Below are 25,543 nucleotides of genomic sequence, written 5' to 3'. Positions count from 1 at the left end.
TAGCCAGAGCACTCGTGTGTGTGCTTGCTCAGTGAAGGCGGTTTCAAGAAGGGGTGGGCATTAGCAGTAAGTTGTATCACCTCGACATATGTGTAAATAGGGGCAAGTAAGCCTACCTTGGAGTATAGCTCAATGACTGAATCAGAGGAGTTTGCAGGTGGGAAGCAGACTATGTATCATTGCCTTTATTATAATATTTTATTTCTTCTCCCCCTCCTCTCTCCTTCCCCTTCTCTTCCTTCTCCACCTCCTTCTCCTCCCTCTCCTCCTCCTTTATTGTATTAGTCCCTCGTTCCTGATGTCATCCTTTCCTCAGGACAAAGCCTTGGGCAAGTTTACATCCGTCTACCCCTTAATATGGAGAACAAGATCCATGTTGTATGTTCATACACAGCCTTTAGTTAAGTAAGTCACTTAGTCATGCAAATATTATTCTTAGCTCTTGAGACAGTCTTGAAACATTGAGACTTCTTTTACATCCAAACATTTTTTGAGAGAAAGAAGAGCCATCATGCTTGAAGCTACATGTGGGCTTCTGTGAAATGGAGGTGTCGTGGTGCCATTCCAACCTTGCAAGCACCAGAGCACCATGTCTGTAATTCTTCCGCACAGGACGAAGGGACAGGGTGGGTACCTTTACCCAGGTCGGCATTGAATGTGTGTGTGTTCCTCACCATGTGCCGGTGTGATTTTAGTTACAATCATTCGCAAGAGGCAGTAATTCTGCAGAAACTTTCTTCCGGGGAGCTAGGAATGAGCAATTAAAGGTCATTTTTTTGTTGTAAATGGCCAAACCCTTCTTAACAGTAAAATCCGTACCGGGTTGTTGGCTCACACAAGAACTGTAGACTCCCAGCAGGATTGGTTGAAGGACAAATCCTATGGAAGCTCAAGTCTGGCTAGATTCCACCACTCCTTGTACATACAATGTCTCTCTTCTATGGCAGAGCAATCATGAAAAGCAAAATTAATTTAGAGGGAGAAGAAAGGAGAATTTACTGAGTCCCAAGAGGGTGTGTGCTTCCAAACTTGTAAATTACAGCCATTTGCACAGTGAGGTGATGAAACAAATCCTCGCCATACCATTTGCTCTCCACAGTGCCCTGGGCAAAGTGTCAGGTACATGCCCCCCAAGAGGTAGCTAAAGATTCCTCTCAGAAAATGTGCTATCAAAAACCAATTGTCTAAGAGTGTGCGTTTGGAAAAGAAAATGAACCTGAGTGTCAGCGAAATAGAATACCTTCTAGGAGTTTGTCTGGGAAGACTGTCAGATGTTCTTCTAATAGGTTTGTACAGATTCACTCACCTCTGACTCCCTCTCTTATTTCTGGGAATTTCTCCAGAAATTTGGGAGTGTTATGCAGTATAAAAGGATTGGACTCTCCTGAGCACTTTAAAGGGGAAACTGAACTAATTTTTGGTCTGTTCAAGAGGTATTCTTTTTCTCCACCTACCTCAAAGTACTAACAGAAGTACACTTGGGGAGGATGGTTGAGCTTGAGGTCAATCAATGGAATTTTCAAACGACAGGACAAGGCTGATTTTCTGTAGAAAATTTCAAGGTGGTTAATTATTTGGAAGTGCCAGAGGGACCTCCTTGTAACAGGAGGTACTCAATACATGACCGAATAAATGAGATGAAAGTACAGGGGTTGTGAATCAATGGATGGATAAACAACCAATGGTTTCAGCTCAGTGGCTCTCACACCACTCACATTTATGCATTTGCTATAAACATCTTATGTTTAGATAGAGACCATATCACATTGTAGGGTCCTAGAGTTAAAAAGGTTATTAAGTTCGTTTAGTCTAACTCTTCAGGGCGGATATCCCTTCTGAAAGAACATTCTAGGTGCTTACCAAGGAAGCAAGATATCCTGCCATGAGTGAGACCTACCCACAAAATGGCATCCTGCACAACTGGGTAAACATTCTTTCCGCTGGTAGGTAAAAACTCTCTTTACAATGAGGCTAGCCTAGAACCTAGCTCCATTTTATTATGCACATAAAATATCATTGTGCAATATACATAGATTCTAAAATTTCTGGAAATAGGACTATTATGTAAATCAAGAAAAACTTATATTTGTTTCATTTGAAGATTTTTACCAAGGGTCGGTAATTTTTTTTAGAAAATCTCATCACTGGGAGCAATGCCATTTGTGATATGGATGTGGCAGTTGAACACACTTCTGTTAGTCTGTGTGTGTGGTAGTTGTGTTCATGGTGATAGTACATACAGGTCAAATACCTGACTACTTGTTTTGCCCCAAGTTTAGCCATTGTCCCAGCATTTACATATTATTATTTGTGATGGCATACTTTTTTTAAAATATTTATTTATTTATTTATTTGAGAGAGAGAGAATGAGATAGAGCACAAGAGGGGGTAGGGTCAGAGGGAGAAGCAGACTGCCCACCGAGCAGGGAGCCCGATGCGGGACCCGATCCCAGGACTCCAGGATCATGACCTGAGCCGAAGACAGTCGCTCAACCAACTGAGCCACCCAGGCACCCAACATGGCTCTTTTATATTATAGTCAGGGTGTTATATTCTTTTTAAAAAATATGTGTATGGATAGTTAGGCTACCAGTAGGTTTCTTTAAAGGAATGTCATGGGATTTGAAATTACTTATTTTTAAAAGATGGTTTGAATTCCAGTCAATCAGAAGAACATGACAGACTTTGTGTTTGCATATCAGAGTTACTGGCTCCTCACCAGTTTTGTTGCCTTCTCCTGGATATGCCGTGATTCAGCGGTCTTTCTCTACAATTAGTTGTTTCTGAGTAAACCTAATATTCTCCTTGTATTCTACTGAGTGCAAAGGCTACTACTTGCATCATTGTATCAATTCATTTTTATTTCCTTTCTTGGCTGGACCAGAATATAGAGAGCATCATTATGGGCCAGGCACTAAGCTAGGCAGTGAGGGTGCTGTTGATGAACAAATCTCAGTCCTGGCCCTCAATTGGGCTGTGCTCCTGTGGAAGACATGACTGGATAGGCTGGTCCTTGCAGCGTAGGGATACTTGTAAGGAAAGGCCATGTGCAGAGCTAATGAGACAGCAACAAGTGGAGTGGCACCTTACCTAGACTTGAGGATCTGCGAAGGCTCAGGAGAAGTGGTGTTGAGGCTGAGACTGAAGGATAAGAAGAGAGACAGAGGGGGAGAGTAGAGGGGTGGAGGAGAAGCTCTCATAGCTGTCCGTGTAGAGAGAATAGCATTGCCAAGGTCGAGAGTATAATTGAGCATAATAAGTTTGTGCTGCCAAGAGTTCTGCTTGGCACGTGTCTCAAGAAGGAGAGTAGCAAGAGATGAATGGAAATACAGACTTCTTCATAAATAACTTCAATTCAAATACATTGGAATGAACACCATCATGAATACACAGATCGCAGGGAATACCGTTATGTGGAACAGGTAGATTAACCTCAACTAAGTTGATCAGTGCGAGTTTCTTGGAGGAGAAGTTCTTTAAATTCAGGGGGCTTTTCAAGGATGAAGAGTGTGAGCCCCAAATACTTACTACTCGAGGAACTATGCAGAAGTCCTGAAGACAAACTCAGTAAATCAGATCATATATTATAAATTGGGCTAAGTTGGACCTTTAGCTTCTTTGTGTTCTATTAATTGTCTACACATATCTTTATGTATATTTTGTCTTCCCCTAATACATTGAATTTAGGGAGTCTAGCCACAGAGTGTGTAGCTTGTAATGACAACTATGAGGGGATGCATAGACATAGGCTAAAGTGAACTTTCCGGAGCAGCATCGGCACCCCGAAATTAGAATGGCATCACCCTCTAGCCTTTTCATCAAAACCAGGGCCTGACTTGAGAGACTTAACACTAACGTCTTATTCTGAAAGAGCCAATCTGATAAATCAAGTATTTCCTTGGGTTAAATGATATTGACTTAAGCACTTATTTTGGACATAGGGATTTTAAGTGCTTAGTGAAAGCAAAGCTACACATGATTCTCATCTGCATTATAGGATATAAGTGACCATCGATTCTGCCTTCTTTGAAGCAGTCTAAGAAATATATCCCAAAGAGAGATTATGAAGAAGAAAATGCTGTGATTACTCCTAGTGCCCCTTAAGTATTAAGTTTGTATTCCTATTGAGATTTAAGTTTAAAAAAAGGCATTCTTTTCAAATATTATATGTCAAATGATTTTCAATCATCTTTGCACAGTGTGTTCTTTAAAATTCAATGTGGCCTTTCTTTTCTCTTTTAAGGATGTAGGGATATATGCTTTAATTTCAGGAGAGTTTTTGTTCCAGTCTCTTCTGAGGCTCTACAGTTATCTTGGTTTAAAACTATATGGCTGAGCTTGAATCACAAGTTTTGGAATAGTAATGCTTGACTATATTGTTGCCACATGCACACTGACATTTTAAAGCTCAGGTTGGAAAGGGTGCTGGGATTTATTATAGCATTTGACGTAGTATCATTTAAAAATCTGGAACCACATACACAAATTTTAGAAAGAGACCTCTTGCCCTTTATTAATTGGAAATGAGATGCCAGGGGAAAAGGACTATCTCCCTTCTGTGGACCTCCTATCACTCATCTGTGATATAGAGACTGAGTGATATTTACCTATGGGTATCTATCTTAAATGATTAGTGGGAATTAGAGTAATTATTATAAATTAATGGCTCTAGGAGTTGTAAAAGGTTAGATATTATGGAGTTTCATTGTCATGGAGGCAGACAATTAAGGAAATATACACTTGTAGACTATACCATAGATCTTGAAACATTTCTAACCACCTTGCCTTTTATTACTTTATTCTGTATGATATGATCAGAGTTGCAATCATGGTTTTATGGATGCCTACTAAAATTGCAGTGTTTTATGGGGAAGAAAAATAATTTTTCATGAAGGCTTACATGCAGTTCAGTTTGATTAGGCTCTTAATCACTCTCACCTGGCCTCGGCCCCTTTACTGAATTGTTCTGCACTTGTTTACAGCCATTGGGCTTTGAACAGTAAATCCTAAATTTGCAAGTGAGCTGTCATATAATTAGTAAGAATGCTGATCTGCTGTTATCAGGGTCAAAGCAAGCACTTTGTAAATTGGTTTATTGTATATCACCACAGGATCACCAAATTCAATTGTAAGAATGGTTAAACTTCGAGTAAGCAAAGACGTGTGGGGGGTTACAACTGCAATAAACTTGAAATTGATCATCATCTGTGGTTGAACTTATCGGAAGCAGTTGGTTTGATTTATGCAATATGGGTGAAAGGAAGAGAAAGTCGTAAGTCAGCAACTCTGGTCAGTTGACTTGCAGAAGGTCACAGAGACCTGGTGAGTTACTGTTTGCCTGGATTTGGCAAAGCCGCGTCAGAGCAGCTTAACTGGATCTGACCAAGCCTGCTCATAAAGATGCCGTTCAGGCTGCAGGCTTATAGACATATTTGAACAGTTGAATATGAAGTTTTGGACAGTTTCTAAGACAAATGGCAAATGAATTGTGAGCAGGAGTGAAGCTTGAAACACCTTTATGAATGCTACTTAAATCCCCCGTTCTAGGTTAGCAATTAGACAGTCTTATGGGTCCTGAGACAGCATGTTTATGAAACACAAGTGGAAAATAAGCCTGTGTAAAAATTTTTAGGAAGCATGGTAAAGATTAGACATCTCTAAGAATTCTTCCAGGCAAGACATCATGACAAGATTGAAGAAGAAAACATGCATAAAATCAGTCCAACCTTTCTAAAGGAGTGCTGGCTATTTATGGTTTCACAGATATGCATTAGTAAGTGGGCTCTTTGCCCTTTCTGTCATCACTTACACACAATAGCAAACTTTGGCTTCCCAATTTTTGCCCACAAACTGCTATAAGAAATAACATTGTTTATCACAACCTAATGCATACATAATATACACAATGGTAGCAAAACTTTCACAAGAAACACTTACCTTAATTCATATGATAAGCTCTGAAATACTCTATAAAATTGAAACATGAGTGCTTTGTGAACACCTGCTAAATGGTTTTAGGTCCTCCAGTTTGAAAGATACTTGAGCTGGGGTGAAGCAAAAGAAACAGGTGAAACCTCTACTTGAATGTTCCTGCTTGTTATTGAAACTTGGATAGATGGGCGATACTACTCTTGTCTAGAAATCAAGTAGGCAAGCTACAATCAAAGAGCTCCTAAAATTACCATTGTTCCTGTAAGAGTCATGAGAGTCTGGGAGTTGTGCAGATGGTGAGGATAATGTGCTTTTCTATAAGTTGGACCTTAGCACATAGGTGCACCTCCCCAAGCTGAATTCTAAGCTTCTTGTCCCTTAGCACCAAGCATAACCTGCTGCTTGTGTGTTATGTGGTGATTAAAGAAGGGAATGGATGAATGAATGATCAAAGAGACAAAGAGTCAGATGCATCCGATTCAGCATTTATTATAAAACCTTCCATGTGCAAATAGCTATGCTAAATGCAATGAACACTTCAAAAGTAAACAAGACAGGGCTCATAATTACTGGTTACGGGCATAGTAGCAGTGGGTATGAGCAGGTGGCTATGGTATAATGAACCTTAGGTCTTTTGTAACAGTAGCACAGGTAACAGTTTCCCTCTCCACTCTCTCCCTGAGTCCTGGAATAGTGGCAACAGTCTGCGACTGAAAATTGCAAAACATGGGTCAATCACCTTGGCTCACCTTGCTGGATGATAGCCTTGCTTGTCACTAGTAGTGACTTTTCCTTTAAACATACAGTTTAACCATGGTCCACACTGTCTGCCATTCTTAAAACAACTAATCCTTTTATCGCACTCCTCCTCATCTCTCTCCGGGGAACTCCTCACTCTACCTTGGCAGTCAGAAATGACGGTGAAGAACCAATTTTCCTTTGAGGCAAATAGACCCATAGATCTAAATGTAGGTAGTGGAAATGGCAGATTCTGTTGGTCTAGGGGCTTTTTAATTGAATTCGGGAACCCAACTAATTGAAAGAAGAAGCCAATTAACAATATACAGTACATTTAGCTTCAGGTAGTGGTGCATTAGCACATTCCAGCTTGTAAGAACAGATTATTACAATTTCCAAGAATTTTGTGAGCCTGTGCTTAAGCACAGCCATTATTTTATTTGTTTATTTATTCATTTTGTTTGTTTGTTTGTTTTTTTATTTATTTTATTTTATTTTATTTTTTTAAAGATTTTATTTATTTATTTGAGAGAGAGAGAATGAGAGATAGGGAGCACGAGAGGGAAGAGGGTCAGAGGGAGAAGCAGACTCCCCGCTGAGCAGGGAGCCCGATGCGGGACTCGATCCCGGGACTCCAGGATCATGACCTGAGCCGAAGGCAGTCGCCTAACCAACTGAGCCACCCAGGCGCCCCTGTTTGTTTTTTTTAAAGTAGGCAACACGCTAGGTGTGGAGCCTAACATGGGGCTTGAATTTAGGACCCAGAGATCAAGACCTGAGCTGAGATCAAGGGTCAGATGCTCAACTGACTGAGCCACCCAGGTGTCCCTTAGCACAGCCATTATTAAATTGTATAATTTGCAGTTAAATAAATTATATTGAAAACCAAAGTAATAAATACTTAAAACTCATCACTTTCTAATCATTTCACTATTAGTTGTACTCTTGGGGTCTTTTGTAGCTGTATGGAGGAAATGTTAATGTGATGGTGTGCTGCTCCACGACTTTTCTTTTTTTAATTAAGTTTTTAATTCCAGCAGAGTTAACATACAGTGTTACATTAGTTTCAGGTGTACAATACAGTGATTCAACAATTCTGTACATTACTCAGTGCTCATCATAAGTGTACTCTTAATCCCCTTCACCTGTTTCACCCATCACCCCCTCCCCCCACCTCCTCTCTAGTAACCATCAGTTAAAAGTCTGTTTCTTGGTTAGTCTTTCTCTCTCTCTATCTTTTTCCCCCTTTGCTCATTTGTTTTGTTTCTTATATTCTGCAGATGAGTGAAGTCCTACGGTATTTATCTTTTTCTGTCTGACTTATTATGCTTAGCATAATACTGTCTAACTCCTCCATGCACGTGGTTGCAAATGGTAAGATTTCATTCTTTTTGGTGGCTGAGTAATATTCTTCTGTGTGTGTGTGTGTGTGTGTGTGTGTGTGTGTGTGTGGTGTTGGATGAATATGATGTTTGCTGTTTTTCAAATAATGCCTTTATTATGTTTAGGTATGTTCCCTCTAGATCTTTTTTATTGAAGGTTTCTATCATGCTGCATAGCCTTTCAGACCTCAACATCTAGGAACATCATTTTGATAGCTAGAAATCAGCCATGGAGGAGTATTCATACTATGAGAATTGGCAAACTCTATAAATCAGGGCTCCTCCTCAAAACTGGAGAGCTAGTAGTTAAACGTTTACCAACACAACACTGATTCCATGTATAATATCTCAGATACTGGAATTGATAGGCACTGAAAGGGGCAAAAAAAGAGTAAGCAATGGTGCTAAACTTTGGGTAATACAGATAAGCATGGCAATTGTGATGAGCACCCTTATAGATGCACTGGGAGCTAGTACAGAGGTTCCCATACGTTCTCTGTTCATGGAGTCCTTAGTGTCAGGATTCTGCAGAGTAGCAGAACCAATAAGACACACACACACACACACACACACACACACACACACACACACACACATTCACATGTCTTTTTTAGGGAATTGACTCCAGCAATGTGATGGGGCTGGCAGGCTGAAAACTCAAGAGTCAATGCTGTAGTCTTAAAACAAAATTTCTTCTTCTCAAAGAAACCTTAGTTTTTGCTCATAAGGGCTTTCAACTGATTGGGTAAGGCCCACCCACACTATTGAAAGTATTATTTTTTTACTTCAAGTCATATGTCTTAACCACATCTACAAAATACCTTCATAGCAGCACGGTAATGCGTGTTTCTCTATGTTACTGGTACTAGCCACTGGACACAAAATTCTTGTACTGCCTCAGGAATATTTTTTTCCATGACTCCCCTAGGCTAGAAGAAGTACTAGCCATTTCTTCTTAAATCTGAACAATTAAGAATTATTCTCATAAGGAGCTAGTAGCCATTTGTAAACATTACATATACATTATAGGAACGTTCTGAAAATTTAATTCTTAAATAGTCACAACTGTTTACTATTGGGCAGCACACAACTCCTCAAAGCCTACACTTGAATTAGACATCACCAATTTCATTTCCTGTTCCATGCTGATTTTCATATGCTACCCGTGTGAACATTAAGGAAACTAAGGAAAATTAACAACAACAAAAAAAAACCAGCTTCATAAAGATAGGATGTCACTGAAGGAATGTAGTAAAATTTGATGTTGAAACTTCAGCTACTTCCCATAGTTTGTGCAGTTTCCTACACGTCAAGTTTCTCTGGAAATTTAAGATATTCTATGATGTCTCTCAGTCTGCTGCTGTGGCCAGTGAATCTTGTCACAAGTTAGAGTGGTTATAAGGATGAGCTTTGGAGACAGATCTTTTCTAGCTTGAAGATTAAGCTACCTAATCTACAATTCTGTTTCCTAGTTTGTAAAATAAAGACAGTAAAAATACGTACTTCACAGTGCCTGACATACAGGGAGTGCTCATAACTGTTGGGCAGACAGAAGGTGTACCTTGCAACGGGAGGGGAGATGGGGAATTGGGGATTCTTATCTTTGCCTTGGCATTTTGCTTATCTTTTTCTGAGATACCTAGAGAGTATAATTGAAGGGCGCCTGGGTGGCTCAGATGGTTAAGCGTCTGCCTTCAGCTCAGATCATGATCCCAGGGTCCTGGGATCGAGTTCCGCATCGGGCTCCCTCCTCCTTGGGAGCCTGCTTCTCCCTCTGCCTCTCTCTCTCTTTCTCTCTCTCTCTCTGTCTCTCATGAATAAATAAATAAAATATTTAGAGAGTATAATTGAAGTTTTCTGTGCTTATATAACTTTTAGTTTGAGTCTGAAATACAGAAATAATGAGAACAAGATTTCTTTATTGGTCTTAATTCTTGAAGAACTCTCTTGAGACCAACAAATTAACATTTTGAATGTTGAAGAGATTTTGTTATCATTTGACTACTTTCGATATGAAAAGTTTATATTGAAATACAAACTTGATGAGTCTTATTCTCAAAGAAGTAGGAAAGGAAAGGTCTTCATAACATGTTTGAAATCCTCTCTGTGCACTTGTTGGAACAGATTTACACAATTACTTATGAAGTTCCCTCCAAAGGAATTTTGCAAAATACTGAGTGAACATTTTATAACTAAAAGAATTAGTATTTAAAGTCTTTATTGGGAAATTGACAACATCAAAGGGTGACACTAATATAGGTTATTTGAGGGATAAGATCTGCTGAAGTAGAACATTAATTGAATCTTAAAATCTTGCGTGTACGTTTGAACATTCTGATTATGGTAGTGAACAACTCTGCTAAAGAGCAGCCCTTAAAGATATGAAAGGATCATTTGTAATAACACTTCACGCTGAAAAATGTTGATGAAGTGCTTTTTCGGAGGTTTTGGGAATGTGAACTTAGAGAAATGAACTAGAACATACATTTAAAAACTATTGCTTTCCTATTTTCTGCCACTCCTGATTAGCTTGTAGAGGAGCTTTATGAGACTGAAAACAGTCTAGGACTATTAACTCCAATTTAAATTATTTCAGCTATCAGAAACTCTAGTTAAAAGTTCACTTGTTCTAGAGTTTTTTATGTCCCTAAGCCTGTTTCCTTAGATTATTTGCTCCAGTCAACTTCCTAGGCACTAGATGAACAAACGGAATGGTTATTTGAGGCGACACATTGAAAGAGGAGGAGACTTAGCTTGGTACCAGACATGGCTAATTGACAGTGGGTATTTTAAGAGTTCAAGGATGAGAGCACTCTGGCGTAGACCACACACACTCAAGAGGGCCAAGTCCAGAGCAAATATCGCACTGTCATCAAGTGGAATTTGGAGGTTCAGAAATTAAAGTGCTCTGCTGTGTGAGATCTTGCCATCTTCTTTGCCCTTGTTAGTTTTTGATTTCCTACCTACCTTTTAGGAAAGGTAAGGTTAGTAATTTCCCTGCACACTCCAAACCTCTCTAAAAGCTCTAGTCTGTGAAATGTGATGCATCTGGGGCACTTCATCTTGGTTGTTTGTTTGGGATGTGCATTCTGAGGTCCCCCTGTGTCACCTCCGAGGGCAGGGAGTCTGCTGCAGCAGACCCACAGAGGCTGGCTTCTGTGGTTAACGAGGTCCTCCTGTCTCCTGCTCTTGCCACTCACCAAGTCGACTCCTGGCGGTTTTCAGACCCAGGGCCATCCCTGGAGGGAGCGCAATTTGGCAGAATCACATTTCTCCTGTCACCTCTGTGTCTTGGAGTGAAAACAAACATCTGGGCAGGCATTTGGGAAAAGATATTGTAAAGAGTGACATGCAGTTCAAAGAGGCATGTAAAGGGAGGAAGAGCCCATGGCTTCTTTCTTCGAAAACAGATGACAGTTTTATAGCCTGACTGTATGTCCCTGAGTGAGCTCAGTCTCTCACTTCCTGGTGGAACTCCCTTCTCCCACTTCTGTCATTTCCCTTGTTGACAGTACAGCTAGTGGAGAGTTCTACAAAAAAGCAGGAACCTGGGAATTCACCTGCATGAACAGCACGTGCCCCAAAAAAGCATGCACCTTTGTAAGCTGATGGCATGACCCTGTGCCTGATCTTGATGGACATGAACCTATCATCCTGAGTTGCGCACAGGTTTCAATAAATGTTTGACGAGTGAAGGTGCGGTCGTCATTATTTTCATTCCCACAGTTTTTGCATTTATGGTCTCTTATCCTGGTCTCCTGGAATGAACTATTTTAGTATGTTTAATATTAGCGATCTTGGAGGTATTTAGCGGCACTCCTGTTGAGCTAAATGTTGTATCTAATTATGTAATAAATAACATAGAGAACCTGAGGGAATTTGAGAGAGTGTGTGGGAAGCTTGTAAAGGACAACACTTTCTTCTCCTTCATAAGTTACCACTTTGGAAGCATCTCATTATTATATCAAATACTCCTGTTAGGAAGCACGATGTTCATAAGCTGAGAAAAGTTTCACATTCCTGTCATTTGGGCAAATTGGAACAGGAAGGGCTAGAACTAACTCTTTATGTGGTAGAGCAGCTGCCACGTATGATTTCAGAGTGTAAGTATTCAAGCGGAAGGTCCCTGTGGTCTTTCTTATGACTGCTGTAGTGTTTGCTCACTAAAAGAGCCACAGCTGATGCATAAATGAAGAGGTGGGCCTGTCTTCTGATAAAATGTTAGTTATGGACAATTGAATTTGAATTTCATATAGTACAAAATATCATTCTTTTGATATTTTTCCCCAACCATTTTGTTCTCAGGGTGTGCAAATACAGATGGTGGGCCAGATTTGGCCCAGAGGCCATGGTTTACAAACCCCTGTACTAGGGCCAAAACCAAAATAAATGAACAAACATAGTCAAAACAAATCGTGCAGTTGTCCTAAGTCTTTCTGGCCATTTGAAGTGACCAGGTTGCTTTGACAAATATCAGGGACCTCAGATTGGGGGAGAAAGGAACTGTACTTCAGTGTGTCCATTCTTCCACAACCTTCTTATCTAGCGTATGTTAGAAAGAAAACAAGGCTCAGCCTTGATTCAACCACGCGTTTCACAACCCCAGATGCTGTATGCTCAGGGACATCAGCATGATCTCTCTCTAGACACTCTAACGAGTACTTTGCATGGAATATTGAACAGCAGGATTCTGAAACACTCTTCACTTTCTCTGTGTTTGTTTATGTCTGTCTCTCCATGTCTCTAGTTATCTCTCTGCCTGGGCCTGCATGAAGGTGTTGAGTTCTTGAGGACACTTCCAGTTCTAGAAAATATCTAATAATGCATTGAATCAGAATGGCAGCTGCTTACGTGTGCCTTATTACCCTATACACACACACACACACACACACACACACACACAGTAAGTTTGGTTTAAAGTTGTCCTGTGGGGCCACCTGAGTGGCTCAGTCAGTTAAGCATCTGCCTTCAGCTCAGGTCATGGTCCCAGGGTCCTGGGATGGAGCCCCACGTCGGGCTCCCTGCTCGGCGGGGAGCCTGCTTCTCCCTCTCTCTTGTCCTCTTCCCTCCTCCTTCCCACACTCGCTCTCTGTCTCTCTCAAATAAATAAATAAAATCTTAAAAAAAATGAAGTTGTCCCATGAAGAAGTATCTTCCTGTTTTTATTTATCACTCAACATAAAATACTGATTTTCTTGGAGTGATTGGAGATTACAGTGCTTCCAATCCAATCTAATTTCATGAATGTAGATCCATGGCGTTTCTTCCCCAAATATCCCAGATACAGTTATTTCCCTCAGGTCATAAAATGTTTATTCTCTTTTGATCAGCTAGTCACCAAAAGTCCAATGCATTTTGCTGAAAACTCATTTGTAATGATTCAGAAGTAGAAGGCAGCCCTGAAGTAGTAAATCTTGAGAAATGGACATTCCATTTGCACACAGTAGGGTGGGAAATAGAATAGGGAGATTTTTGGAAATGGTTTATAACCACTCAGAGAAGGGAACATTATGCAGAATCGTTAATGCTAAATATCTATTCAATGTGGATACAGAGTTTTGTCCTTATCAGTTAGATTTATATTTTATAAAAAGTAAATTAGAGATTTGTAGGCCATTTGCTTTTGATAAAGCCACTTTTATTCTTTACCAGTGTCTTAACCTCTAGAACTCTGCTTTTTTACTGGGATGGGAGTATCAGAATGACTTGGAGAAAAATCTGAAAATTCATATTGTTCTATACGTCCCCATTTTGGTATCGTCAGTACCTTCAGATGAGAATCTATTAGGAACACACCTGTAGTTGAATAAGATGTCACTTATCCTCAAGCAAGAATACACCACGGAGAACCACGGGGTTTCTCAGTCAGAGGGACTTTGAAAGAATTGATTATAGGACTTGGAGTTTTGTTGGTTGGCTTGGAGGAGGGTTCAGAGAGGCAGGGCTTCAGCCTCGATTGGATGCTTTCAGTAAGGAGAGGTAAATCTATAAAAAGGTATCTCAATAAATGATCAAAAAGGAGGGAGAGTAGTATAAAGATCAGTCTGTAAATGGTAAGGAAGTACATTCATTTTGCCTCAGAAAGGAGATGTTCAGTACTTTTTGGATGACATAGGGCCTTGTTTTTGTGTGTGCTTAGGCAAAATTTTGAAGTGGCTTTGCTTTGTCTCCTTTATCATGGTCTCGGAGTAATTTTGTCTGGGATTGGCATTTCTGTGAGATTGTTTAGGTGTAATAGACTATCATGACCTAGCTGTGAGTTGCCAGACTGGCTTCTGAATGTCAAGGGCAGCCTGTTTTTCTTTCTTAATACCTACCCCCTGTTCTCCTCTCTAGCACAGCTGTAGTGGCTACTGCTTATTTAATGACACCTTTCCAAGTTTTTGTTACAAAATATTTTCAATGTACAGAAAAAGCAAAGGTAATAGTATGATAACCATCATGCATCCATCAAACAACTTAGGAAATAAAAGATTATGGATAAAAGTATTTGAGTACGCTCTCAAATCCTAATTTCTCCTGGAAGGGAACTGTTACCTTGAATTTGGTATTTATCACTCTCAAGTACAATGCATTTTCATTTCCTTTCTAAAAAAATATACATATGATATTTTATGGTCTCCCTTCCTTCCAGGAATTATATAAGATCTAACTTTGGTACACAGTTCTGGTCAATTTTTATTCTGGGGTTGTTTTAAGTAGGCACTAAAGCATCCAACGACATAAACATGAAACACCCTATACTTCACACAGGTCGCAGGACATAATTTTATATAAGTACCATTAAGCATTATAAATGAATTTTAATCACCACGTCAAGTACTTCGTGCATTTGGATTTCAGTGTCCTACGGTGACTTTGATCCCAGGGGCAATTTGTTGTTCCTACTTACCAAGATGTTGGGTGGATTTTTCTTCTTCCTTCCACAGGCTCCACCAAACATTATGACATTAACAGAGCTGCCTCAATGGGAAATGCATATTTTATGCATTAACAGTCTATTTTAAGGTCATGAAGCAGAGGTTTGGTTCCTCCTTGCAAATAGCGCTGAAGAAAGCAATATTGCCAAAGGAAGTGTTCTGGTGTATCCAGAGATAAAGACTGTGAATTAAGTACATGACTTTCATTACCTTTTACTTTACATTTCCATAGAACGTAAGCATTAATTAAACCCCTCAGTGCCTTCCTCCTTGCAGGAGAACATTTCCTCTCTGACAAGAATTGTCAACTGAGGGATTGTGTGCCACATGAGACCTGCCATTGAAAACACACTCACTTTCCCCGCGAGCAAAACTGATGCATTCTGACAGACGGACAGGCAGAGACAGAACACAAGGAATGATCCCCATCTTGTCTTGCCCTTGCTGTCACATGGACTGCGGTGATGGGACTGAGCATCTTGTGTGCTACTGGAGGTTTCCAAAGACAAGCACACTTGTAACTGTATTATATCTCTTGTCACCTGGCGCCACTTGGCACATTTCAAATAAAAGCAGGGACATTGTCGTGGTCTTCTGAGGTCTTCAATATACTTTCCCTTCCATGGCAGGGACTAAATATCAGGTGTCTTAGTCTGTTTGGGCTTCTGTAACAGAAATAACGTAAACTGGGTGGCTTATAAACAAAAGGCATTTATTTCTCCTACTTCTGGGGGGCTGGGAAGTCCAAGATCATGGCACGAGTAGATTCCGTGTGTGGTGAGGGCCCGCTCCCTGGTTCCCAGACACCATTTTGCTACATCCTCATGTGTCCAAGGCACAAGCTAGCTCTCTGAGGGCTGTTTTATAAGAGCACTACTTCCAATCATGACCTCATCACCTCCCAAAGGCCCCAGATCCTAATACCATCACCTTGCATGTCAAGATTTCAGCATATGAATTTGGAGGGACACAAACGTTCAGACCACAACATCAGGTTCAGCTGAAGTTGTGAATGCTTGGGATGTTAAGTCCACTGAGGCCCAGATATGGTCACGGTGCTGGCCCAAAGGGTTGCTGGACCAGATGCCCCAGGATTTGAGGGGAATGTTGGAGAAGCAAATTCCCCGAAGTCCCTATCATCCCATCCTGACGTTTACCTTCTCATTGCAGGGGAACACTTAAGAATCTGCCCTCAAGAATATACATGCTGCACCACAGAAATGGAAGACAAATTAAGCCAGCAAAGCAAACTCGAGTTTGAGAACCTCGTGGAAGAGACAAGCCATTTTGTACGCACCACATTCGTGTCCAGGCACAAGAAGTTTGACGGTAGGTGGGACAGTTTCTGCTTCACTCTGTTCTGGGGGTGCCTTTCTGAGAATCTCGGCCTTCCATGAAAAACATTTTTTTAAGCAGGAGCTTTTCTTTCCTTCTTAAACATTTATATAACTTGGTCTATTTTTAGAAAAAGCATGAGCGTTCTTGACAACTTTTGTAGTAATATCTTAGACCAGCCCGAGTTAACAAAGAGCTGTTTTGAATTTGTGGTCTGCCTGTGAGATTTATTCTGAAAGATTTAGCTTAATTTTTCATGATTAGAGTGATTCTAATTCAGGTTTTGTCACATCATAGCTTGTCTTAATTTTTCATCTGGGGATTTTCTTTAAAATAATTAAATGTCATTTAAAATTATTTGAAATATAACAACGCTTTCAAGAAGACAGACTTGTTTTAAGTGCTACTGACACGGACTCCTTTATTTCAGAGTTTGCTCCTCCAAGAATCTAGCCACATTTTGCATTGCCGTGACAGTGCATTCTGTGTAAGGTTTAAATACTCTATTGATTTCCTGATTCCTTTCTATATTCTATTTGTTAAATAAACATTTTGTAGGAGAAAGCACAAAGAGTGAAAGCAATTATTACTAGGCTTTCAGCATTGAATTTTCTCATTCGAACTTCAGAAAAACAGTTATTCAAAAGCAACTTGATTTTTGTACACTGAATTAATAATGATAGTGATGAAGTTCATATGCTTAGATGGTTGTGTAGTCTTTAGTGCTCTAAGAAAGGAATGTGTTTCCTGGGGCTCATTGTCAACCAGACTCGCCAATCGCGGTGACCCTTCCTTGTACCGTTGGGTCACACTGAGTTGTCATGGGGCAGGAGACCTGCCTCATCCTCTCTGGACAATGCACCATAGAGCCGGTTTAGAAAAGGCTTGCCGAAGTTTTGATTTTCCTTTTTCTGTTCTCTGTAGTTGGTAAAATGTTCTGCTTCACTGCTGCTTGAAACTATTATAGCAACACCAATTTCATTCAAGTCAGCCCTCTGAATTCTGAAAGACAGGTCCACCTGGCAGTGTTTTCAGTGCTTAAGGGGATGTGACATCTTCCATGGCAGTCAGTGGGACTTCATCTTTTCTGCCGAGTATCTCAACATCTGCACCTTCTTCCTCTGCCTCTTCCTCTGTGTTCAACTTTATATGTGGATGTGTACGAAAGTAATTCCTTACTTAGAGGTGATGCTGTGAATGTTGTTTCCTTGAATGAAACCAGGGAGTACTTAGTTGTTCCCCTTGATTGACAGATTACAAATCCAGTGACATTCAGGAGCCCCTGAAGGGGCTCTAGGTTTGAGGAACAGTAATGTATCACTTCAGATGGAGGCAGATTTAGACACCTTATCATTTGTTACAGAAAGCAGGGAGAGAGACCTGGTGCTCTTGACTTTTACCTGTCTTTGGAAAATGATTCTTGTGCCTTTATTAAGCTGTACTCCAAAATTGCGGGGAAATAATTCTGGGGCACCATTCATGACACACACTGTGTATTCCTTTCAATAAAAATATTTCATGTAAGGGCGCCTGGGTGGCTCAGTTGGTTAAGCGACTGCCTTTGGCTCAGGTCATGATCCTGGAGTCCCGGGATCAAGTCCCGCATCGGGCTCCCCACTCAGTGGGGAGTCTGCTTCTCTCTCTCTCTCTCTCTCAAATAAATAAATAAAATCTTTAAAAAAAAATATTTCATGTAAGGTAGTTTTATGGGGAGTTGATTGATTTTTTTTTAAATGTGTAAAGTCATTCAAAAGGACAGAACAAGGTACTTGTATGCTCATCTCAATGACTTTTAATATTAATCTGTGGATTCAGAGTCCTTGAACTCATCTCATTGTCTTACTAAAGAAACCTCTCTCCATCTCTCTCTCTCTCTGTCTCTCTGTCTCTCTGTCTCCCTCTCTCCAGATGTGTTTTAAATTGTTTTAATGTACTTTGGGGTATTATGTCCGTGGGTTTGACAGGACACTGATTTTTGTTAAGATTAGATCTGACATGGGGGGTGATGAATTCTTTTCCTCATAGTGCATCTCGCTGCATTAGGCTGGGATGGGGAGAAGTTGAGATTTTTTTTTTTCAAGGAAGCTTTCAGCCAGCCTTATTTTTAAAACTCAAAATGTGATCCCGGTGAGCTCAGCTTTTGAAGAGCTCGGTCTTAAAAAAAAAAAAAATTAAGAAAATATGTAAATTTAAAATTTACCATTAGAAGTTCTGCTGTTTGTTTAGGCAGTTTCGAGAAGGTCAGCTGCACAGTTGTATGACTTATCTTCTTATCCCATGAAGGAGATCCTGCTGAGTCGCCTTTCAGGAACAGGCGTGCATTCATGTGGGCAGCTTTCCATTTTTTTCCCTTAGTTTAAAAAACAAAAAACAAAACTTACTCATTGATGAGTATCAAGTTGGTATGAGCACAGAACTATCTAGGATCAGCTGTGGAATGTTACCCTCTGAGTTTTATTTTCCCAGATAAAATCAGTGGTGCTCTGAAAGACTTGTTTATTTTTAGTAGCTTCCCATTCTGTGAGTCATTTTGCATTCTTGCCAGGGTCCCTTGATCCAAAGTGTCCATTTTGCGTTTCTGACTCCAGTCCCACTTTCTTAGGGATCTTGACTTGTCATCTGGATTTTGCATGTTTTAGTTAGCTGTATTATATACATAACTGTATTCCATGAGAAGGTGACCACTCCCTTTCCTATTTTCATTAAGTACAGGAGCAATTATTTTGCACCTGATACATATGATTCAGTCCAAACCCTATTCAGGGAGGCTAAATTCAGTCACTGTTAGTCATTAGTCTACAGTTGTTGCTTTCCTTACTGTACTAGAAATGTTTTGATTCCATTTAGCTTTTCATTTTGTGGCAGAGATGACTCCTAAAATTTGAAATTCCAAAAACCTTAATGTAACATTCTCTTTTTTTAAGATTTTATTTATTTATTTGACAGAGAGAGACACAACGAGAGAGGGAACACAAGCAGGGGGAGTGGGGGAGGGAGAAGCAGGCTTCCCGTGGAGCAGGGAGCCCGATGTGGGGCTCGATCCCAGGACCCTGAGATCCCGACCTGAGCTGAAGGCAGACGCCTAACGACTGAGCCACCCAGGCGCCCCTTAACGTAGCATTCTGTTTATTGCCATATTCTTTCCAGTTTTTATTAATATCTTTGGTAATATTTAGAAGAAACTCTGTATAAAATTCTAACTATTCATTGGGTGCTCAGAAGCTAAACCTGAATTAATATGAATTCTTCCCCACGTTTCCTAAATGGACAAGTTTGGCTTCATACCTCCATTAGCCCTAAAATTTGTGGCTGAGAGGCAATAAATTGAAAAAAAAATATAATATCAATTGCAGACATTCTCGTTCTTTGGCAGAGAATTTTCTTATGACTGAGTCGCTTTCTTTTTCTTTTTAAACATAGGATTGAAATGTTATGATGAAGGTATATAAAATAATAGTTTATACACTTGGCACTGGTACTTTTCCAAGTGTCTCACAAGGTTTTGGTTAGTTCTTTTTTTTTCCTTCCTTTCTCTGGCCAAATCTCCACCTCTGGCTCCATTATCTAGCCCTGCAAGCCCATTACCTTGCTGACGGGGGCCTAGCTTGCAAAGATTTCCTCAGAACTATACAGGGTTGCACTCAATTTGCTCTGTAGCCAAGCCCAGACTTTCTGTCACGCTCCAGGGGTTACATCATGAAGACCATCCAGGAACACCTGGCAGGATGATCACAGCATTACGTAAGCCTTTACTTCTCCCTGTCTCACCTATGCCAAATACCCAGGCAGCCGGAAGCGTGCAAAACCAATAAGCAACTCATAGAAAAATGTGAAAAATAGGGAGGGACATCTTCATGCACCCACTCACTCCTTTTCCCAATATTGTTGTGTGTAGTGACCCTCTGACCTGTCAAATTTGTGTCTAAATCGCAGCCTCAGTCATACTACTAAGTGGCTAATGTGTTAGGATTCTAGGAAAATAGACAACAATGAAACACTCTGATATTAGTCATAGTAATACTAGGGCAACACCTGGCCCTGTTCCTCACCCTTTACAGATGTTAAGCTAGAGACCAAAGCGAACCACAGTGCAGAGTCGCAGGGCTATTTGGTGGGAGACTCAGCATTGAGTCCTAAGCCGAGCACACCTCAAGCCCTGCTCTTTACCCTCAGGACCCTTTAAACTATCCTGTGCTTTCCAAACCCCCAGGGTGCTAAGGTTTCACAAACAGCAACACCTATTCATCTGTCTCTCGCGTCTGCCCTGTCCCAGTGATCATAAGAGGATGTGATGATGTCTTTCAGAGACAAGTGGAATGGGACATTTTTTAATGCTTAACAAAGAGAATTACCCACCTAAATATAGTCTCGCCTCCAAGGAACCTGGGGCCTAGAGAGGGTAAGCCATTTGCCAAGTTTCTACCAAGAAGAATGAAACCAAGACTGTAGCGTAATACTCTTGACTTACATCAGACTTATAAAGAGTAATGGGAGAGGAACTTGACATTTGCTTGAAATTCTAACTAAGCTTTTATTTGTTTCGAGTGGACGCTGGCTCAGAATTATTGATATTCCCTTAACAAGGCAATGGTGATACTGGTGGGGAAAGACTCTAGCTACATTTTCGGAAAAGGCAGGAATAGTGTTCAGTCAGAAGTTGACCCTCAGTTAAAGGGGAATGAGTGTTTTGTGCAAAAATGTTATTGAATCAGTTAAGCCATGTTATATATTTTTATCTCACAAAGCCCTGGTAGCTTCTGTCTTAATGTGGGTACTAGCACCCTATTCTCTAGGAATGTGTATGAAATATGGATTATTCAGAGACAGGAAAATTTAGTTGAAGGGATATTTTATTTTGCTTATTTTTTTCTTCAGATTTATTTGAGCTGAAATTTATTCACATTTGAAGCTCAATATGAGGTTTTTATTTGTTTAGTTTATTCTTCTTGGTCTTATTATTTTACTTTCCTTTCTGGTTTTTATTTATGCATTTTAATGATATACATTTGTCCAGAGATTCTGGCAGCAAGTACATTTTTAAAAGCAAAAAAAAAAAAAAAAAAAGGTTGAACAGTAATTTCCATTCTTCTGAAGAACTTATTCTATAGTAACACTCTCAGAACTCTCATTTTACTGAACATGGAAATAATTTATACACAACGACATAATATTTTTATGCTGCAAATCTGCTTATGTTTTCTTTTTAAATATCATTTCTCGTCTATATACTGTGGAGATGACAATAATGTAATGATCTCTGTAAAATATCATCTAATTTTCCCAGGGAAAACTCTTCCTTGAAAAGGAAAAACTGCTAAGTAGTTTTCCACATGGTAGTAGAATCTTCTATATCTCCCATCACATGGGTGGGGTGTGTGTGTGCATGTGCACTTGTGTGTGATTTCCGTTTGGAAACATTTATTCAGAACCTTCTATATAGAAGATACTTAACCAGGGGTGTAGTAGATAAAAGACAACTAATAATGACCAAACTATGTTCACAGTCTGTCGTGATGTTTACCTTACCTTGTGGGGGAGATGTAAGTATAAAACCAACAGTAAAGAAGGCAGGATTGGCTCTATCAGATGGTAGAAGTCCATTGGAGACAGAAAGGGGGAATAAAGTGTTGAACTTAGAGGCGTCAAAGAAGACTTTTAGAAGAGGGGACTGACAGAGCCCTTAAAGGATGAATTGTTTGTATTAGTTAAAGATGGGCAGGAGGGGACAGAGGCACCAGAGATTTTGTGTGCATGTCCACAAAGTTCTTGGGATAGGTCATAAATATATTTACTATTGATGTTTTGTGACACTGTTCATTTACTGACCTTTAGCGTGCATCTGTTATGTAGATATTCTATAGAAACGTTCTAGTCCTGTATCAGTCTTCTATTGTTTTGTAAGAAACAACAACAAAATTTCAGGCCATAAACAAGAAGCATTTATTTTTCCTCAGTGCATCTTTGGATTGTCCCCTTGAATTTGGCTCTTCTGGTCTATGCCCTGCTCCTGTTGGCTCTAAACTATGATTTGGTCTGATCTGTTCTAGATTTCACTGTTCTTTTGGGGGCAACAGTCTGTCTTGGTGATTTTCTTCTCATCTTGGAGTTTAGAACACTAAGGTTCATAGCGGAGACATGATGCCCTTTATTGCCTAAACTAGGATAGGCACACTCTATTCCCAGGTTCTGTTGGTCAAAGCAAGTCTCCTGGTCATTTCCAACATCAATGGAGACTCCTCCTGCTATTCTTGAAACAATATTTTATGTTCCACATTGGGTGGTTTGTTCCTTGTTGTTTTGGTGGATTCTCTAGGAATTCAAGAGGGATAAATAAAGCGCACTGACGTACCTGATATACCACTACCTTCTATATCCTAGCACAGTGACAAATGCACACATAACCAAACATGCGCTCACATACCACTTCCATGATGTTATTCAAGAATAAATAGATGTGATATTTCTATTTCTTAAGCTATTAGTACCCTTGTTCACTGTACAGAATAACAAGCTAACTATAATTCATAAGGGTTATCATATTAATTTTCTTACAAACTAATTAGCTGAGTACCTCCTTTAATTTTGCTAGGCCTTTATCTGAAGGACACACCTCTGGAAATCACAGTGTGCTGAATTGGGCTTAGAAATTGGAAACAGTCGTACTATCACTGGAAAGTAATCTGCCAATTTTCCCAAAGGGCAGACTTTCCAAAAATAAGTATCGGCTAACCAGGGATTTCAACTGTGGCAGAACCAGTGAACAGATTTACACATCACAAATGCCTTGCTTCTGCACAATGTTGGAATAGATGATCCATGCTAGGGGTCCTTTAAATGCAAAGCATGGAAAACCCAGATCTTTGTACAAGTGAAATTTGTCCTCCATTTCTTTCTCCCTCCTTCCCTTCCCTCCCTCCCCAATTCCCCCCTTTGCTTCCTTCCTTGCTTCCTTCCTCCTTCCTTCCTTCCCTCCCTCCCTTCCTCCCTTCCTCCTTTCCTCCCTTCCCTTCCCTTCATTTTTTTCTTTTTTTTATTCTGCTCTTTGGACAGATCATTCAAAACTAATGAAGCACACTGCTGATACACAGCCTCATATCCTCTGTGATGTACTACCAATCTTTTTCTAATTCTTAGACCCCCACCACACAGCTCAAAGTAACTTAAAACACATTATGCTCCCAGTGTAGTTGTAATATTATCATATTATTATCACCAATTCCCTTGCATGGTGGCTTTGCCGAGCAGCTGTTTCACAGACAAGCCAATTTCTTTTAAGTATTGCTCTATCAGATGCTGAAACCAGCCCTACCAGAAGGGTTCTTGGTCATGAATGTTAATGAGCAGACAAGTATCTGCTCCCTGACAGGGGCTCACTAATCCTTTGAGTAAGTATGGGTAAATTACAGGAGAAATTTTATTTCAGTTAAATTGATCTGCCACTGAATAGAGAAAACTGATTTTCTTATTTTAATGAAAATTAAAAAACATATTTAATGGTGGTGTAAATGAGAGCTCAGTGGAAACATTTTTGTCTTCAAACCTGAGAACATTCAGCTCAGTGTAGACTGGTTCCACTGCATGGTGTGCGTAATGATAATGGAAAATTCATTATCTCTAGTTAGGGGTGATGTGCAGTGGGAAACAGTATGAGTCACCCACTCTAACTGGGATTTCATATCAAGACTCTTGACTTTCCTTCATCATAGGGAATTGGAATAAAAATGTGCTTTCTCTTTTGCTGAGACAACATGGTTTGCCCTTTTCAGACAAATAACATGGTAAAGGCATAAGAAGCATTTATGTGCTTTGAGAGTTCTAAGGTTTAGAAGAAAACGATTCAGGGGAAAATCTGAAATGACATACCCTGTCCTGATGGGAGTCCCTGAGGTGGGCGCATGGAAGGAACAAAATAGGTAAGAAAGTGATAATACTGACTGACTTCAGTCGATGAGTCCGTGAGGGTTTATTATAATATTCTCATGTATGTATGGTTTCTACAATTCTATAACGAAAAGGAGATAACTGACTTGAGCATATACAGGATGGAAGATTTTTAGTTCATGAATCCATTCTAGATACACAACAATGTCAGCAGATATTGTCTCTCTCATGTCCTGTGTATTTCACAATAGTAAATTACACGGAACATACCATTTTCAAATTGCAGAGATGGACAGAACTTACAGGGATTTTTAACTCAGGCTGAGACTACTTAGCTTCTGCTTCCACCCAGCATTTTATTATTCTTTGGCTAGAAATGGCATCTCTAGTTTATCCACATGAACGGGCTTGTTAAAAAATCTATTAAGTGTGATTCAAACCGTTGAACTCTTGTTTAGAAGATACACGGACACCATGGCAAGCATACTGTTCATGCACAAAATTTGGCAAGATTCAGAAGAAAATGTGAAATGTCTATTATAAGTACATTATGAATAACATTTCTATATTGCTCAGTAGTTACCCCGTGATTTTTAGTTGAATGACAACGCCTACGTGAGCTTGGCGTTTTAGCAAATTAAAAGGGAAAAACAGCTTGCCTAAGCAATTAATTCCATCGGGTTCCAAGTATTCCATGGGATAGGAAGAGAATACTGAACCAAACGTGGAGGTAGAGTCAGGAACCAGCTAAGCCTGCAGAGTTCACAGCGCTCTGAGAAATTTTTAGAAATCACTCAATACAGCTTCAGAATTTTCCATTTATTATTCTTTCAGAAGGTTTGTTATAGTCATTAAATGGACAATATTGTTTTGGGGATGACTATATATAGTAGTATACATGATCTTCATGCTGTTTCCTCCTTACCTAGTGGTTTAATTGAATCCCAGCACCTTGAAAATGAAAAGCAAACTTTGAAGTAAGATAACAGGGAATTGGGCTTCCAAGGCCTTTTCGTGTTTGAAGAAATTGTCGTTCTCCACATATATATTTTTTTTAATTTCTGAAGATTTCTTGGCATATTTTCTCCTCTTAGAGGAAGTGTGCTGTGGTCATTATAGACTCTGGTTCCCTCAACCCTTCTGTCTCCTTCTCAGTGTTTATGTAATTGATACCTGCTCATTTTTACTTATTTAGTGTTCTTTTAAAAAAGTATGATCAATTGCCTCGTCCCTGTTGAAGTCTGAGCTCTCTGAGTGTAGGGATTAGGTCTCCTATTTCTATTTTATCTTCCTCTGCTTGACTTAATATGGAGCATATTTAATAGTGTGGTATTGTCCGACTATGGCATCAGCCTG

At 39.9% G+C, this 25,543-nt stretch overlaps 1 protein-coding gene across 1 annotated transcript in view; it reads left to right on the top strand.

The window, feature by feature from the left end:
* The window catches only part of GPC6 (glypican 6), a 1,077,716-nt gene that overhangs the window by 259,540 nt on the left and 792,633 nt on the right, over nt 1–25,543 (top strand). The window contains exon 2 of the mRNA XM_027590888.2: nt 16,142–16,300. Coding sequence (XP_027446689.1) covers nt 16,142–16,300 — 159 coding nt within the window. The remainder of the gene's footprint in view (nt 1–16,141; nt 16,301–25,543) is intronic.

This window comes from Zalophus californianus, chromosome 3 (genome assembly GCF_009762305.2).
Source record: "Zalophus californianus isolate mZalCal1 chromosome 3, mZalCal1.pri.v2, whole genome shotgun sequence".
NCBI classification, from domain to species: domain Eukaryota; kingdom Metazoa; phylum Chordata; class Mammalia; order Carnivora; family Otariidae; genus Zalophus; species Zalophus californianus.
Note: the sequence above shows the minus strand (reverse complement) of the source record. Positions and strands in the feature narration are given on the sequence as shown.